General features: G+C 54.4%; 1 protein-coding gene across 1 annotated transcript in view; it reads right to left on the bottom strand.

The window, feature by feature from the left end:
- The window catches only part of SHANK3 (SH3 and multiple ankyrin repeat domains 3), a 309,563-nt gene that overhangs the window by 34,709 nt on the left and 258,765 nt on the right, over positions 1–16,089 (bottom strand). The window contains 3 exon segments of the mRNA XM_058191734.1: positions 129–256; positions 7,709–7,789; positions 10,996–11,131. Of these exon segments, the coding sequence (XP_058047717.1) occupies positions 129–256; positions 7,709–7,789; positions 10,996–11,131 (345 nt within the window).

Raw genomic sequence — 16,089 nt, 5'->3', positions numbered from 1 at the left:
GCCATACGGTCATTTGGCCTGACCGGCATCAACACGGCTGCAGCGGAAACCGGTTGGGGCCAAGTTCGCCTCAGCAGACCTCCCTCCATTTGGCCCCCGGGGTGCAGCCCCCAGCCCAGCCTTCTCACACTGATCTCTGCAGGGGTGATGCGCCGGCTGGTCGGTCTCTGCTTCACGGTGGCTGCTCGGGAATCCGCTTCCACCAGGTCCGCTCTCAGCGAGGGTTCAGCCGCTGCCAAGATCTCGTCCAGCTTCTCTGTAAAGTCAGACACACCGCACCGAGTTAGCTGGGCCGGCCCTCGCCAACTGTGCCCTGCGGAGTGGGGGGCGCCCGGAAGGGAGGCCCAGGGAGCCTGGCAGAAGCAGGAGAACCTGGTGCCCCTGCCACCCTGTGGAGGTCGTCTCCTCCAAGCTCCTCAGAGATGGATGGGGCCCCAGCCTCCTGCCCCAAAGGCTCTGGTTCTGGAGAGCAGGAGGTTCCCAACTGCTGAGGGACCGTCCCAGGTCAGAGCTGAGCAACTTACAAGCTTTTCCTTCTTAAGCTGCTCCCAAAATCTGAAGGAGCCCTGAGCGTCCTTACAGACGAAGGAAGCCAAGTCGGCTCAGAAAGGAGAACCTCTCCACCTTCCCGGAGTCAAGTGCTTAGAAGAGGAACTTTGCCCCCTTTGGGTTTCTGGGATTTTATTTTAAGGCAAGGGTGGGGAATGATGGACCTGTGGACCAACTCCCAGATTCCTCAACCAGCATGGGAATTAAAGTCCACAAGTCACAAAGGGGGCCACCATTCTGCACCTGTTTTAACAGAACAAAGAGAAGAGAATCCTGACTTCCTGAAATGCTTTTGTTTCTATCTTCTTGAAGGGTTTCTGTGCCCTTCCAAGTCTTTGGATTTTCTCTCCTTACTTGTCCTGGCCTTCTGTTGGGCAAGATCCATCCTTCCTGGCCCCCCACCATCAAAGAGGCTTCCTCCCTGACCAGCGACTCACTGCCACCTTAGGCCTTCTCATGCTACTTCTGCCCACAAGCAAGAGGGCAAGAGTCATATTTGGGTACGATTACAAAGCAACCTGGGTCTGGAGGGCTTCCAACATGAGCCCTCAACCCCTTGGGCAGCGATCCTGCCCTCGCTTCCATCCCCAGGGCTGCCCCCCATCCCCCCCCCGGCTGGGTCTCGCTTCACAGAACGTAACTTAACCGAGGGAGTTGACGTCCAGTAGTTGAAAAATCACAGCTTAGTGGTTTAGTGTGTTGGGGGATTCATGATTCACTGCCTTGGGTGTACACAGAAAATGGGTTTCATTCACTAACGAGGTTAAGTGTAGGTTGTATAAACTCAATCCATGATCTGATCGCCTAGGCGACCACAACCTCTTGGGTTCCTGATAAAAGTCCAGCCGAAGAGGCTCCCAACTCAGCTGCCTCCTTAAAACCAGAACTGGGGCCACTTGTCCCTGGCCAACGACCACGTGAGCTGGGATGCTGGAAGTTCCACCAGCAGCGTTGGCAGGATCCCCATCTGGGGGCAGAAGATGCCAGACTGCCATCTCCCACCTTTCCAGCTACTCAAAATATGAAGTTCAGCCAGAACGCCACAATCTTCACACTTGGCTCATGAAGACAGAGGCGGCTTTTGGAAGAAGAGACCAGATTTCAGGCCTTCAGATAGTTAACAGAATAACAGAGTTGGAAGGGACCTTGGAGGTCTTCTAGTCCAATCCTCTGCTCAAGCAGGAAACCCTCTATCATTTCAGAGAAATGGCTGTCCAGTCTCTCCTTAAAAACTTCCAGTGTTAGAGCACCCACAATTTCTGGTGGCAAGCAGTTCCAGCAGTTAATTGTTCTAACTGTCAGGAAATTTCTCCTTAGTTCTAAGTTGCTTCTCTCCTTGGTGAGTTTCCATCCATTGTTTCTTGTCCTGCCTTCAGGGGCTTTGGAGAATAGCTTGACTCCCTCTTCTTTGTGGCAACCCCTGAGATATTGGAACACTGCTATCATGTCACCCAGTGGTGAAATGCAAAATTTTTTGCTACTGGTTCTGTGGGCATGGCTTGGGGGGGGTGTCATGTGACTGGGTGGGCATGGCCAACTTTTTAAAAACTTTGTAAAGCATTTTTTACTGCAGTAGTAAAAGAGCAGGATTCCTCTATTGCCAGAACTGAGTCTCCCACCCTTAAACCTCCCCAACGGCCCCAGAACCAGCATTACTGGGACGATTCTGGACCTCATTGGACCCTGCCTGCCTTTTTCTTCTCCCCTGCTGCTCTGGGCATTGGCTGGCTTCCGGGGGGTGAGGGGGTGTCGTCTATTAGCTTGTCACCCCTTCCTTGCAAATGTATTTCTGAGGCTGATTTCCACTACAAGGGCAAGTCAGTCCTGCATCGGGGAGGTGGGAATTTTGGGGGGGATATGAGTAAAAGGGCATTTCACCCTTGCCCTGCCCAGCAGCCACTTTGCAGATATTCACAATACCCTTCCCCCCCCCAATAGAGAAATGCTATTGGGGCAGCGGTCTGGAGTGGGACTACTTGGGTGAACGAGGGGCACGTTTTACAGAATATCACAGTTGGAAGGAACCTTGGAGGTCTTCTAGTCCAACCCCCTGCTCAGGCAAGAAACCCTATACGATTTCAGACAAACGATTGTCCCATCTCTTGATAAAAGCTTCCAGTGTTGGAGCAACCACAACTTCTGTAGGCAGTTCGTTCCACTGATCAATTGTTCTCACTGTCAGGAACTTCCTTCTGGTCCTTGCAGCCTCCAAGGTTTCCGCTCTTTCCAGGAGGGCTATTGCATGAGGGAGCTTTGGTAGACCCGTCTGCCCTACGGGATCCATCCGCCTCTCCTGGCTGCTAGATCCTTTCCCAAGTCTCCAGGTAGGGAGCTAGGCCAGGACAGCTTCTGGGCAAGACTCTGCAGGACGAGGGTTTCCTGTGGCTTCTTCCTTTCCTCTCTGATGCTCCCCCTCGCCCATCCCCCCCCTCCTGCTGGAAACGCCTGAGCAGATGTCCCTGCAGAATTGTCTCTGTCCATCTCCATTCCGGCATCCCCTCCCTTTCTTTCTCCAGCTCAGGCAGGGCCTCCGAGGCCTTTGGCCCTTGGTGCTCCTCAACAGCTCTTCCAGGCCCTCTCTTTGCAAGCATCCTCTGGCACCCCAAATCTCCTGGCCTGCAGCCGAGATGCATCATGTTGAAAGAGATAATGTGGGGACACAGCTGGTCTGAGGAAGCCTGCTGAACTCACTGGCTGGGCTCACATAATTCGGTTCTCAACCTGGGCTTACAAAACACAATTGCTGGCTTCCTGTGACATGCCGTGTCCTGACATATAAGATGTAACATGGCTTAGTTTGGTGATCCAAGTCACACTCCACCATGTTAAGGGTCCTGGAAGCTGAACTGCAAACTACCTAAATCCATTTCAACCTTGGCTGCCTCAGGCAGAACCAGATCATGGTTCCGTCACGGTGTCCCTGATTGGAAAGTAGTCAGAGGGCTGATCCTCAGTTCAGGGCAGCAGAGCAAGAAGCAGCGAAGGTTGCCTTGGCCTTTGGTCCCAGCACACTTCAGAAGCGGCAGTGACCAATGGCAGAGGGGCTTCCTAGGAGGAAGCTGATGGGCCATCCATCAAGAACCATCTCCCCATCACCTGCCCATCCATGCCAATCAGAACCTGACATCCCCCATTTATGTCAGCATATGGCTGCCATATTGAACCAACAAGGCTTTGGCACCCCGTTGGCCACCCAACTTCACCCCACGCAAGAGAGAAGGAATAGCTACAACCCCAAAATCTAGCCTGGCCCCTCCCTGGGCAGCGGCACCAGCCACGAGCCTTGGCTCTGGGCCACAACAGGAGCTGCCTTGTGACCTCTGCTCCATCACTGTGACGGGGGGCAGAACTGAGAGTTGATGTATCATTCAGTGATACGTCCAAGTGGGCATTAAGTGGGCATTGTTGATCAGCAAATATCGTATCACGGGAAGCTGCTTTTAATGAATAGAGGGGAACCATAGAATCCAACAGCTAGAAAGACCCTGGAGGTCTTCTAGTCCAAGACAAGAGTCCTTATTCAGGGTCCCCCCGCTGGTCATTCTGGCCAGGTCCTGCTTAACAACAGCATGAGAGCTGGAAGGGGCCTTGGAGGTCTTCTAGTCCAACCCCGCTTAACCAGGAGACCCTGTACCATTTCAGACAAATGGTTGGAGCATTTACAACTTCTGGAGGCAAGTTGTTCCACTGACTAATTATTCTCACTGTCAGGAAATTCCTCCTTAGTTCCAGGTTGCTTCTCTCCTTGATTAGTTTCCATCTGTTGCTTCTTGTCCTGCCTTCAGGGGCTTTGGAGAATAGGTTGACCCCCTCTTCTCTCTGAAAGCCTCTGAAAGCTGCTATCATGTCCCCCCACCCCTGGTCCTTCTCTTTGCTAAACTAGAGATACCGAACTCCTGCAATCGTTCTTCATATGTTCTGGAAAGACATTTATCCAAGATAGCATAATGATTCCCTTAACCATTCATCATATGATTTAGTTTCCGGGATTGGAAGGAATCTTCAGACTGTTCCCACAAAATAATGTGAAATAACCAAGTTGTCCCTCTTTGTGAGAAGGACAAAGATAAAAGGCTGGGAGAGAGTGGGGTGCATTTGATTTCCCCCTCCAAACCCCGAAGTCGGCTATGAGACGGTCCCTTGGGGTTTCATTCTTCAACCGAGGTGGCCCTTGGCTTTCAAACCCTCCCCAAGGGTCCTTTCATGTCCATTTGTGAGACACATGAATTGGGAAATCCCTTCTCTCTTTTAAGGACCTCTCGAAAAACTAAACACACAACCAAAACACACTTTATGGCAGGTGTTTTTCTCAACCTTGGCAACTTTAAGATGGGTGGACTTCAACTCCCAGAATTCTGGGAATTGAAGTCCACCCAGCCTTAAGGGCACCATGTTTGAGAAAGGCAGAAGCTAAAGCATATGGCCTTCACCCCATGGATGGAGACCCTCTACCTATGACCTTCCAATTTTTTATATAATCCTGAAAAGCAAGTGAAGTTCTCTGGGAACTAATAGCCAGCCTTTAAGTGCCACAAGCCACCGCATTAATGTGGAAAGAGAGAGAGGGGAAGGGGCTTCTGGTGTCCCCTGCATGGCACCGTCAGGCTCCCTCCAGCATGGCTGGCACCCCAGGGCTTGGAACTTCTGGGGAACATCTGGAAGTGGCGCCGTGGTTCCCGTTCCCGCAGGGGCCTCTGGGGACGGAGCTGCCAAGGGCCCCCTCCTTGCACAGGCTGTAGAAGGACCTTTTTCCCTACTGGAGAGAGGAGGGAGGGGCCGCCTGAACCCAGAGGACCCCCAGTATGAGCACTCACCCCCTTTCCTCCTCCGCATCGAGGCTTGGAATCAAGAAACAAAGTACAAGACGTCAGTGGCAGGATGGCACGTTTTCCTCCCCTCTGCCAAGAGGAGACAGGGCCTGGGGTGAGGGTCTCCTCAAAGGCGGGGTGGGGGAGCAGCATTCTGGGATGCAGCCCTGGACAGGTTCCCCACAAGGCAGCCATCGTGCCCCTCCCAGACCCTCGCCCGGCATGCGTGCTCCCCCGCAGCAGGCAGGCTTGGCACCGGGGCATCCAAGTTTTCCTTGGCCCTCCCCTGCCCGTTTTCCTCCTTCTTCCCCCTCTGTGGCCCCCAAAGAATCTGGGGTTCAACTCCGCTTCCTCCACTGCACCACAACTCTGAGGAGGGGGCAGCCAAGCCAATTGGGAACTGGGGTCCACCTAAGAACCTCAGGTAAAGACACTGGGAGAGTCTCAATGGATGTATTGGAGAATGGCACACCAGGATGCCACCCCGGGGCTTCTCTTTCCAGCCCCCTCCTCCTCCCCCCACTGCCTCTCAGGGGTCCAGCCCCCCCACTCTCTTCACTTGCACAATGCACTTTGCTGTCAGTGGAAATGGCAGAAACTAAAAAGAATACCAGCTGCCCTCAGATACATCCTGAGGTGTTAGGGGTCAATCCAGGGGTCCTAGTGACCAGTGAGCCTCATACCTGTTGGAGAAACCCACCTGCTTTCCAGAGAACAGCCTGTCCCCGGCTGTGCTAAAATTCTGGGAAGGAAGGAGGCAAGTGGCCCTCATCCCTCAGCCTGACCTGGATGCTTTTTAGGGAGAAAAGGACTTTCAAGGTCCCAGTGGCTATTCCAGCAGCTGGGCTGGTCAACGAAAGGTGTGTTGCTGAAAGGACCATGGGGGAATGGAGTAATCTGAGGTTCTCCCAAATAGGGATGGTGTTGATGACCACAAGGAGATGGCCCAACTGGGTGACCGTGCAGAGCTGAGGAAGAGCTAGGATTCCCCAACCTGGCTTTTCAGGGGAAGACCTCTGGGAGGGCAGGAGCACGTCCCGGTTTGGGTGAACTGGTAGCAGTGGCAGTGGGAGGCTCCACCCACCCTCCCGGATGTCATCCAATACGATCTGCACACGTGCAGAAGCTCCTGAGTGTGACCAAAGTGGTAGCAAAGGTAAGGGAAACCCACCCCTGGGCAGGAGCTCAAGGCAACCCATCGTTGCTCTGCAAAGCCTCCTTTTCTTAGGGTTTGTATAACTGGGAAAAGAATCCGGAAGTTCAGTTTTGGAATAATGTCAAGGTTCCAGAAAAACCTCCTCTGCATAAGAAAAACTCAGAAGCCATTGTCTTTACTAGCATAAGGAAACTGGCACGCGATGAGTGAAATTCCAAATTCTGGAACCTTGACACCTTTGCTGCCCAACCAACATTGAGGAGAACCTCCCACAGACCCTTTTGGGAAGCCTTCCTTCCCTCGCCTGATGCCCCTCCGAGAACGCAAGACTTTGTGGGGCCTGAGATCAGAGTAGCCTCCCCCTCTCCCCCCCCACCCCCGACGGGGAAAGTCTGGCTGGAGGAACATCCCTTCCCCTGAAGATTCCCTCAAGCGTCCTTGGATGACTCTGGCAGGAGTTGCAGGATCCGATCTGAGTCAGTCACCCGGATCAGAGATTTCATCTTCCAGGCTTTTGGATCGTGCTGGAGTCTGAAAGCTTGGAAGATCAAATCTCTGGTCCCGTGACCGACTCAGATTGGATCCTGCAACGTTATCCTGGGACACGTAGATTTCATTCAGGAAGGGGGATGTTCTTTGGGGTGCCCTTTCCACCAGCAGTCTTGCTCTTCTCTTGGGGAACATCCCTCAGAAACGGGGTGGGGGGATGTGTCCATGGGGACTTTGGACAGACCAAGAAGGACCGCTGATCCTGTGGGGAAACCTGGGCAGGGTCTGGAAAGGAGACCCTCTAGGCCAGTGTTATCTAACTTGAAGATGCGTGGACTTCAATTCCCAGAATTCCCCAGCCAGGAACACCTGACTGTGGAATTCTGGGAGTCAAAGTCCAAGGCAGAGGAATTGCCAGGAACATCTTGCAGGAGGTGAAAGAAAGGCAGAGGCTGCATGCAAGCACGGCGGGTGGGCGGGTGGCGGCTTGGCGCTATTCGGGGCGGTAAAGCCTTTGCCAGGCGGGAGCAGCAGCTGTGCAGGGATGGAAGCCTCCGGGGTGGATACAGACGCTCAGTGAGGGACCGGGCCCGGCACAGGCAGGGAAGGAAGGCGGGGGGGGCGGGCTCCTTGCAAAAGCAGGAAAGGGCGAGGTGGGGGGCGCTGGGAGGGCGTGGCTGGGGCGCGGGGAGGGGGGGGCACTTACCCAGCTCTTCTAGCTCGGCGGTCATAGACTTGGAGCGCAGGGTGAGGGTGGTGCTGGGCGCCCGCTTGGGCGGCGGCGGGGCTGCAAGGAAGAGAGAGGCCGTCTTGCAGCGCCTGTCCAGCGGCAGCAGCAGCTTGCGCGGCGCGGCCAGGTGCAGGTGCCACTTCTTCTCCACCGCCTGGATCTCCTCGTACTCGCGGGACGAGGAGGAGTCGCACTGCTGCAGGATCTTGTTCAGGCTGCGCGTGGAGGCGAACTTCTTCATTGTCCCGCGCCCGGGCAGGGCAGCGCAGGGCCGGAGCGGGGCTGGGCTGGCCGGGCTGCCTCCGCCCCTGCCGGCCGGGCGGCGGGCCCTGGCTCAGCGGGCGGGGGGTCCCGCCGGCCGGCCCTCCTGCCCAGGCCGGGCCGCGCGTTCCTCCGCCGGGCGCGCCTCCCCCTCCTCCCCGCCCTCCATCTGCCGGGCGGCGGCTTCTCACTTCGCCCGCGGGCGCCCGAGCGATGCAGGCTCCGCCACGCGCCCCGTTGCCATGGCAACCAGCCCGGCCGCTTCTCCGGCGCCGCCTGCGGCAGAGACCCCGCGCGGGCGGGGCGAGGCCGGGAAAGCCCCCGCCGGAGAAGGGCGCTGCGGACCCCCGGGCTGGGCGGGAACCTCTCTGCCCTTCGGGGGGCTCAGCCGCGACCCCGCGGGGCTCTCCAGGTGCCGCGGCCAGGAGGCTGCGGGACCCTGCCGAGCCCTATCCAACTGCGGCTGCTGCTGCTGCTTCCCCTCCCTCTGCTCCGGGGACCCCTCCCCTCCCTTCTCCTCGGGGCCTCCGTCAGTCCTAGGTCAGCCCCTGGCAGGCATGAGCCCTTCCTCCCCCTCCCGCCTCCGTTGCAAGGGAGGGAGCCCCTTTCTGCCTTCTGCAGCTTCCTGGCACATGTGGTGCCCCTCCTTCTGAGCCCCCTCCCCAAATAATCCTTTCTGGTGGAAGAGAAGCTGACTGGTTCATCGGGAGGGTGCAGAGCCAAACTCCTGGTGTGGGAGGCATCCTTGCCCTCCAAGTGCCTGCTTGGCACGGAGACTGCCATTAGGCACCCCACTCCGGACTCTTGGTACATCCCCCTTTCCAGCCTTGAGCCCACCTTACAGGGTTGCATGAAGGCTACAGACTGAATATGCCCACCTGACCGCCTGGCATCAGCGCGGAAATAAAACCTAGTAGGCGTCCTTTGCTAGGCTTTTAAAGCTCATGGCAGCACTGTCCACTTTGCTCTTGTTTGTAATGCCTGAAAGTTGTTCGTGACTTCCTTCTTTTGTTTAACGTTGAATAAGGGCTATTTTTGAGCTGTTCTCGACTTTCTATTTTGCAGCTTCTGTTTTGCACTGAGCAACTGAGGAAGGGGATTCTGCCTGTGCCTTTTTCTGCCTCTTTGACTTTCTGGCAATTGGGGAGGGGGGAGCTGGGTTAAAATGCTATCAGAATTGGGGTGCCCTCCCTTGGAGTTCGTCACTTTCCTTCCCTTTCGGGCATTTACAGCAATCCAGGCCATTTCACACACACCCCTCACCTGAGTGTGGGGCAGAGATCCCTTGGGCCCTCCAGCCCACTTTCCCTTCTCCCAGCCCAAGTCTGGGGGGACACGACAGGAAGGATTTCTGGTTGGGGGGGGGAAGGGCCTTCCTTCCAGCCACTCATTGATGACGCTAATTGGGACCAAATCACGAGCCCCGCCCCAGCATTTGGGCCTTAGGCCAGTCCTGCAAGAGAGCGGGGCGCTCTCCTCCCTGCTCAGGGGAGGCCTTGAGGGGCTGGGCCAGGAGTGACCAGCTACGGGGCAAGTGAAGGAGAACGTACCCCTCCCCCCAAGAAAGAGCCTAGACTTGCAGCAGGAATGATGGGTATTGAAGGGATTGCAGAATTAAGCAGGGGGCATTTCCAGAAGAGAACAAAGCAAAAAGCCAGGAAGCCTCGCTTGGCCTTCACCCTGACCTCTGCAATCCAGCTGAGGAAGGAGGGGCGAGATGGGGAGCAGAGCCTCTTCTGCATGGCTGCTGGCCCTCCTGGTACCCACTGCTCCAGGCAGGGTCCCCTTGCAGCCTCCCTGGTGCCCCTGAAGCCTTCCTCTCCGTCACCTATCGGGATGGACAAAAGGAGCCTTCCTGATGAGGCTGAGCCCCAGAGGGGCCTCATCCTGCACTCTGCAATGTTCCTGAGGACGACGACAAGGGACGGCAGAGAAGGTGGAGGAAGTCCCAGAACGACGACACCAAGAAGGCGGCATCCGACTACTGGAAGGAGAGGACTTCTACTCTTCATTAGGGGGCAAAGGAACAACTTGGGGTACCCCTTCTCTTTTGGGGTCCTTCACTTCCCACTGGGCAAAGAGTGACATCCTCGCCCCCCCGGTGCCACAGAGACTCCAGGCTCTCCCAGGCAACGGATTTTCCTCTTCAGCAGTTGCCCTCTCATTGACCCAGGGTCTCTGGGGCTGCCAGTCGGAGAGGTATGGGGGGCTCCAGAAAGCATCTTCTCCATAAGGAAAAAGGCCAAAGGACACAAGTTGCTCCTTTAGATGCCTCTGAAGAAACAGCCGAGGGCTCCTTGGTGCTCTCTGAGCTTGGGAGTTTCCTTGCAGACGTTTCATGACCCAACTAGGGAACAGCATCAGGGCCAGAACAGCTTTGCTGTCGCTCTTCTGCCTGAGATAACATGGGTCAAGGGAGCATCTGTCAGCTCTCAGCCAGAGTGGTAAGTTCCCGCTCTCTTGACCGGGTGGCGCAGTGGTTGAAATGCAGAATTACAGGCAAACTCTGCCCATAGCCTGGAGTTTGATCCTGGTGGGCTTGAGATTGACTCGGCCGTCCATCCTTCCAAGGAGGACCCAGATTGTGGGGGACAATATGCAAATAATGCAGACACTGCAAACTGCACAGAGGGTGCTGGAAAGCCCTGTGGGCCAGTATATCCGTCTTAAGTCCTGCTGCTATTGCCACAGCTCCTCCCCCTTGGGCGTCTCCCCTGAGCAAACGTGCCCTCCGAGTCTACCTGGGCCTAGGCCATGGGGCTAGGGTCCAGCTCTGGTGGGCAATATTTCACTGGGCTTCTGCTTCCTGCATGGAGGCCTGGACAACTGACCACCAGGCTGGAGAAGACAAGAGAATGGATGCCTGGGGACGGGGAGGGCAACGGTGCCCGGGTCAGCCGCAGCCGCAGCTGGGGGGAATGGAGCCCCCTCATCCAAGTCCACAAGGGCAGCAAGAGGGAGACTCAAACCAAAGTGGTGGGCGGGATCTGCTTTGCACTCACCTTTCTTCCGAAGCACGTCTTCCGACTCTGGCTTGCGACTGACCGAGACCACTTTCATCACCAGGTGGTTTCCCCCCTGGCGGATGAGCGAGACCACCTGCTTGTGCCCCACCTTCACCACGTTCACACCGTTCACCTGTGTGGCAAGGAGAGAAGGGATAAGAGGAGGAGGAGGAGCTGCCCCCCCCACCAACTTTGCAGGCAACATCTGGCCACAGGTGTCCCTAAGCATTGGCAGCAGAACCGCAAGGCCTCTGATCCCCACTGCTGCATCCAGGAGGGGCTGCTCAGGGTGCTGAGCCCCCAGGGCACCCCAGCCCCCCCCCCCTCCTTGGCTCTGCCTTGTCAGGAGGGGAGCCAACCCAATGCGGCTGCGCTTACAGCCAGGAACCGGCTCAGACTCTTCTGGTTTTGTTTCCAGCCATTGAAACCATAAAGATCCACTTGATTTATTACCAAAATGACCCAAATAACCTTCAAACAAGCATTCCAAGAAATCGCAGGAAGTGATTCAATATTGCACTGTAATAAAGAATTCTATTTATCCATTCAAGCAACGGATAACAAGTTACGTTTTCTCTGAGCTGAAATAATGACATATTTATATTCAGTTCGTTAAGTTTTTCTGGTGGGCAGAACAGAGGAAGAAAAGACAAAAGGGAAAGAAAAAGAAGAAAGAGACGTCGTCAATTCACTCTCTGAGTTTCCTTTTAGTGACACTGTGGACGGAAGGCTTGGTTGGGACGGGAAGAGTTTCTAGCTTTTTTTGGATGGCCCCACATGTCACCTGTACCCCCAAGGGGCAAGATGACCCCACGGGTCCTCCTGGCTGCTGAGAGGACCAAAACCCACAGAAACAAGAGGGCAGGCTCTAAGACCACAATATACAGTTATAAAACCAAACTCTTGTAATTGGGTATTTCCTGGAGAAAACTTGAGACGTTTCATGACCCAACTAGGTAACATCATCACAGCTAGAAGGGAGAGGTTTTATTCTCCATTTCTATATGAGTGTTTTGCCCTGTCAGTGTTGGTGGGAGGGTTCTTGGTGGTTCCCTGATTACGCTGTTGTGTACTGTTGGTCTGAGGTGGCAGTTTCTTGACTGGGGTATAAACACAAAGCAAAGCCCACTCTGTTCTGGCACTGATGATGTTACATACTTGGGTCATAAAACGTCTGCAAGAAAACTGTCAAGATCAGAGAATACCAAGACCTCACAGTCCTCCTCCTCCTCCTCCTCTCTGCAAACCCCCCCTCTCTTCTAGCATTGATGACATTACCTAGTTGGGTTATGAAACACCTGCAAGAAAACTACCAAGCTCAGAGCGCACCAAGGGCCCCACGGTTGAACCCTGAGAGCTACAAACCTTCTCCCGTATCGGTCCTCTGATTCTTCCTACCAGCTTCTAGTCCCAGCCACAGGGACCTGTGTACAGCCCTACATTTCTCTCAGCTCAGCTCCCCCGTGGGCCTCAGGAAGCAAACGGTGGCCCATGAAACCTCAAGCCAGAACAAACGTGATGCTTCCTGGTGGAAAGGGGACCTTCAGGGGGCTCCTTTTGAAAGCTTCCTCTGCATTTGTCACTGCCGTGGGAGAAAGGGCTTCGGAGCAGGGACTTCAGTGCCAGGTGGGCAAAGGGCTCCACACGAGAGAGGTGGGTGATCCGGCTCTGACTCACAGGCTCTTTCTTCACAAAGGAAACGGTGTTTTCAAATAATATTAGTCAATCTCTTGATGCAGAGGGGAAATTAGGGGGAGGAGGAGGAAGTTATCCATGATTTATTGAACAAACAAGATGCATGCAAAAGGGGACAAGGATCAGCCTGGCAACCTGACCCAAAATGCCATTTCGGAACCGGATCCAGTCCTAGAATCAAGGTTTGTCTCAGGTGGAGGAGGAGGAGGAGAGCCCACCTCTGCTCATCCAAAGTCGGCTGGTGGCTCCGAAGAGCAGACAAGAGGGTGATGAGAAGTGGGGAGAGAGGGCCTGGGCTGGACAGCCATTTGACTGGAACAGAACAGGACAGAGTTGGAAGGGACCTCGGAGGTCTTCTAGTCCATCCCCCTGCTTAGGCAGGAAGCCCTACATCATTTCAGACAAGTGACTGTCCAGTCTCCTCTTAAAAGCCTGCGCTGATGGAGCCCCCACAACTTCTGGTGGCAAGTCCTTCCGCTGGTTAATTGTCCTCACTGTTGGGAGGTTTCTCCTTAATTCCAGGTTGTTTTTGCCAGCCAGATCTCCTCTGGGCCTTCTACAGTCCTCCTCCCCTCCTCGACTGTGGAGCCCTTCGGGCAAGAAGCTCCCTGTGGGAGGTGGGAGGACAGGCAGTGGGCAAAGGGGACTCCTGGTTTCATCTCAGCCAAGAGACAATGCCAGGCGTTTTTGCCCTTCAGCCGAACCAGGGAACGGGCAGGGAACGCCAAAGGAAAGGGACACTCCAGTTTGAGAGATGCTAGGAAGAGGCTAAGCCGAAGAAGGGCGTGCATGGCAGGGGGGGGAGGGCAGGCTGGCATCCCTTCAGCTGGAAGATGAGGAGGAGAATTCATGAAATGTATTTGCTGCCGGTGTCTGGGCGGTCGATCTCCTGGCACTTTGGCATCTGACCAAGGATAATATTTGTAGCTCACACGAGGGACCCCTGGTGCTTTCTGACCTTGGCGGTTTTCCTGCAGATGTTTCATGAACCAACTTGGGAACATCATCAGTGCTGAGCAAGAAACGTCTGTGAGAAAACCACCAAGCTCAGAGAGCGCCAAGGACCCCTCCCTTTAGCATCTTGGTGCTTATCTCAACGCCATGAGACTCCTGGGCACTACTTGGCACGTAAAACTCAGCTCTGGGTGCCACTTTTCCAGAAGCCCTTGGCAGCCTTTCAGATGGGGGCAGGTTGACCCCTTCCCTCCCCCAACCCCAATCCAGCGGGTGGGGCGGGTGGCCTTCTCCACACCCGGCCCTTGCAACGGCTGCCTGCCTCGGCAGCAGCTTCTCCTAATGACACGCCTCGCTTTCATTTTTCTCAAGGAAATGAAGCATTGGTTCAAAATAGAAATGGTTCGTTCAATGCGCTGAATGTCATTTCTCCTCGGCACTGTGGCAAAAATAACTGGTTTTGCGCATCGGAAAGAAAAAAAAATATTTCCAACAACAGCTTCCAAAAAAAAAAAAGAGGCCTTTTTTTTTATCCAAAGGTCTGATCTGAAAGAGGTTTAATCCAGCTAACCTAGACCAATCCAACGTCTGCTGGGGATGATGGGAACTGGACTCTCTTCATTGGCTCTCTACCCTTCAAGTACTAGGGGGCTGCCTTGCAAAAGGCTGCTGGTGGGATGCATCCCTCTAGGGGGAGCTGGGGCTGTATAGCCTCCCTCACCCAGAAGAATAACTTGCCCTGTCCGAATGCCACCCTTCTCCAGCCTCCGGCCCCGGCCGAGGATTCACACATCTGGGAAAAGCTGGCTCAGTTCCGTCTTGGTTGTCCCAGCCTTCCATACTTCTTTGATCGGTAAAACGAGGACCCAGATTTTTGGGGGCAAAAGGCTGACTGTAAACTTAGAGCCCTAGAGAGGGCTGGAAATAAGTCTAAGGGCTATTGTATTGTCCTGTGTCCAGATCTCACTCTGAACTGGTAGTGAATATTATCCGGACAATATCCAAGCAAGTTTGTCCTCCAGCTGTCTGGAATTACCATCAACATGCTTCCAAGCCATCACATCTTCTCCTGCCGAGAGCTTTGTAGGGCAATAGGTTTACAACAGGGGAGTCCAATCTTGGCAACTTGAAGACTTTAACTCCCAAATTCCTCAGCCAGTCATGGCTGACCAGGTGATGAAGACAGATACAGATTAACAGAGTTGGAAGGGACCTTGGAGGTCCTCTAGTCCAACCCCCTACTCAAGCAGGAGTCCCTACACTATTCTGGACAAGTGGCTGTCCAGTCCAGTCTCTTAAAAAACCTGCAGGGCTGGAGCCCCCACAACTTCTGGAGGCAAGCCATTCCCTTGGTTGATTGTTCTCACTGCCAGGCAACTTCTGCTTAGTTCCAGGTTGCTTCTCTCCTTGGTTAGTTCCCCCCACCCCCACCCCGTTGCTTCTTCTGCCCTCAGGTGTTTTGGAGATAGTTTGACCCCACCTTCCTTGTGGCAGCCCCTCAAGTATTGGAAGACTGCTATCATGTCACCCCTAGTCCTTCTCTTCATTAAACTAGACACACCCAATCCCTGCAACTATTCGTATGTTTTATCCCCCAGTCCCCCAATTGTCTTTGTTGCTCTTCTCTGCACACTTTCTAGAGTCTCAACATCTTTTTTATAGTGTGGTGACCAAAACTGGATGCAGTATTCTAGATGTGGTCTTGCTAAGGCTTTATAGAGTGGTATTAGTACCTCCCTTAATCTTGATTTTATCCCTCTGTTAATGCAGTTTAGGATTGTTTTGGCTTTTTTGGCTGCCGCCACACACGGCTGGCTCCTATTTAGCTGGTTGTCCAACCAGCTGTAGATAGGAAATGGAATCCCTCAGATTGGTCCTGTAATGTATTTGAATTTTAGGAGGGAAATTTGGGCGGGAAAATGCACGTTGCTGATTGGCTGATGCCTCAGCCAAAATACTATTTAAAGAGGGGTTTTTGCCTGTTGGCTTTTGCTGGGATCACAATAAACTACAGAGCTGTTGTCACTTGTATCGTCTCCTGCCTCGTCATTGCCCGAACATAACATTGGTGACGAGGGTGGGATTTTGAAGGCAGCGAGACTAGGAAAAGAGCTGAAGGAGCGACTTAGTTTAAAACCCAGCCAGTAGTAAGAGCGGATACATAGCGATGTCTAGCTATACGCCGCCAGCGCCATTCGACCCAGCCAAGGAGAAATGGGGGTCGTACATGGCTCGTTTCGAGTGTTTCCTCGAAGCTAACGAATTGCAGGGAGTATCGGATAATCGGAAGCGCGCTTACTTCCTGAGCCACTGTGGGCCAGAAGTCTTCGATACCGCCGAATCGCTGTCGGAACCAACGCCGGTACAGTCGGTGCCATGGCAAACGCTACAGACGACGCTACGAGCACACTACGCGCTGGTGCCAAAGTTTGTACAACGGTT

The sequence above is a fragment of the Ahaetulla prasina genome, chromosome 7 (genome assembly GCF_028640845.1).
Source record: "Ahaetulla prasina isolate Xishuangbanna chromosome 7, ASM2864084v1, whole genome shotgun sequence".
NCBI lineage: Eukaryota > Metazoa > Chordata > Lepidosauria > Squamata > Colubridae > Ahaetulla > Ahaetulla prasina.
Note: the sequence above shows the minus strand (reverse complement) of the source record. Positions and strands in the feature narration are given on the sequence as shown.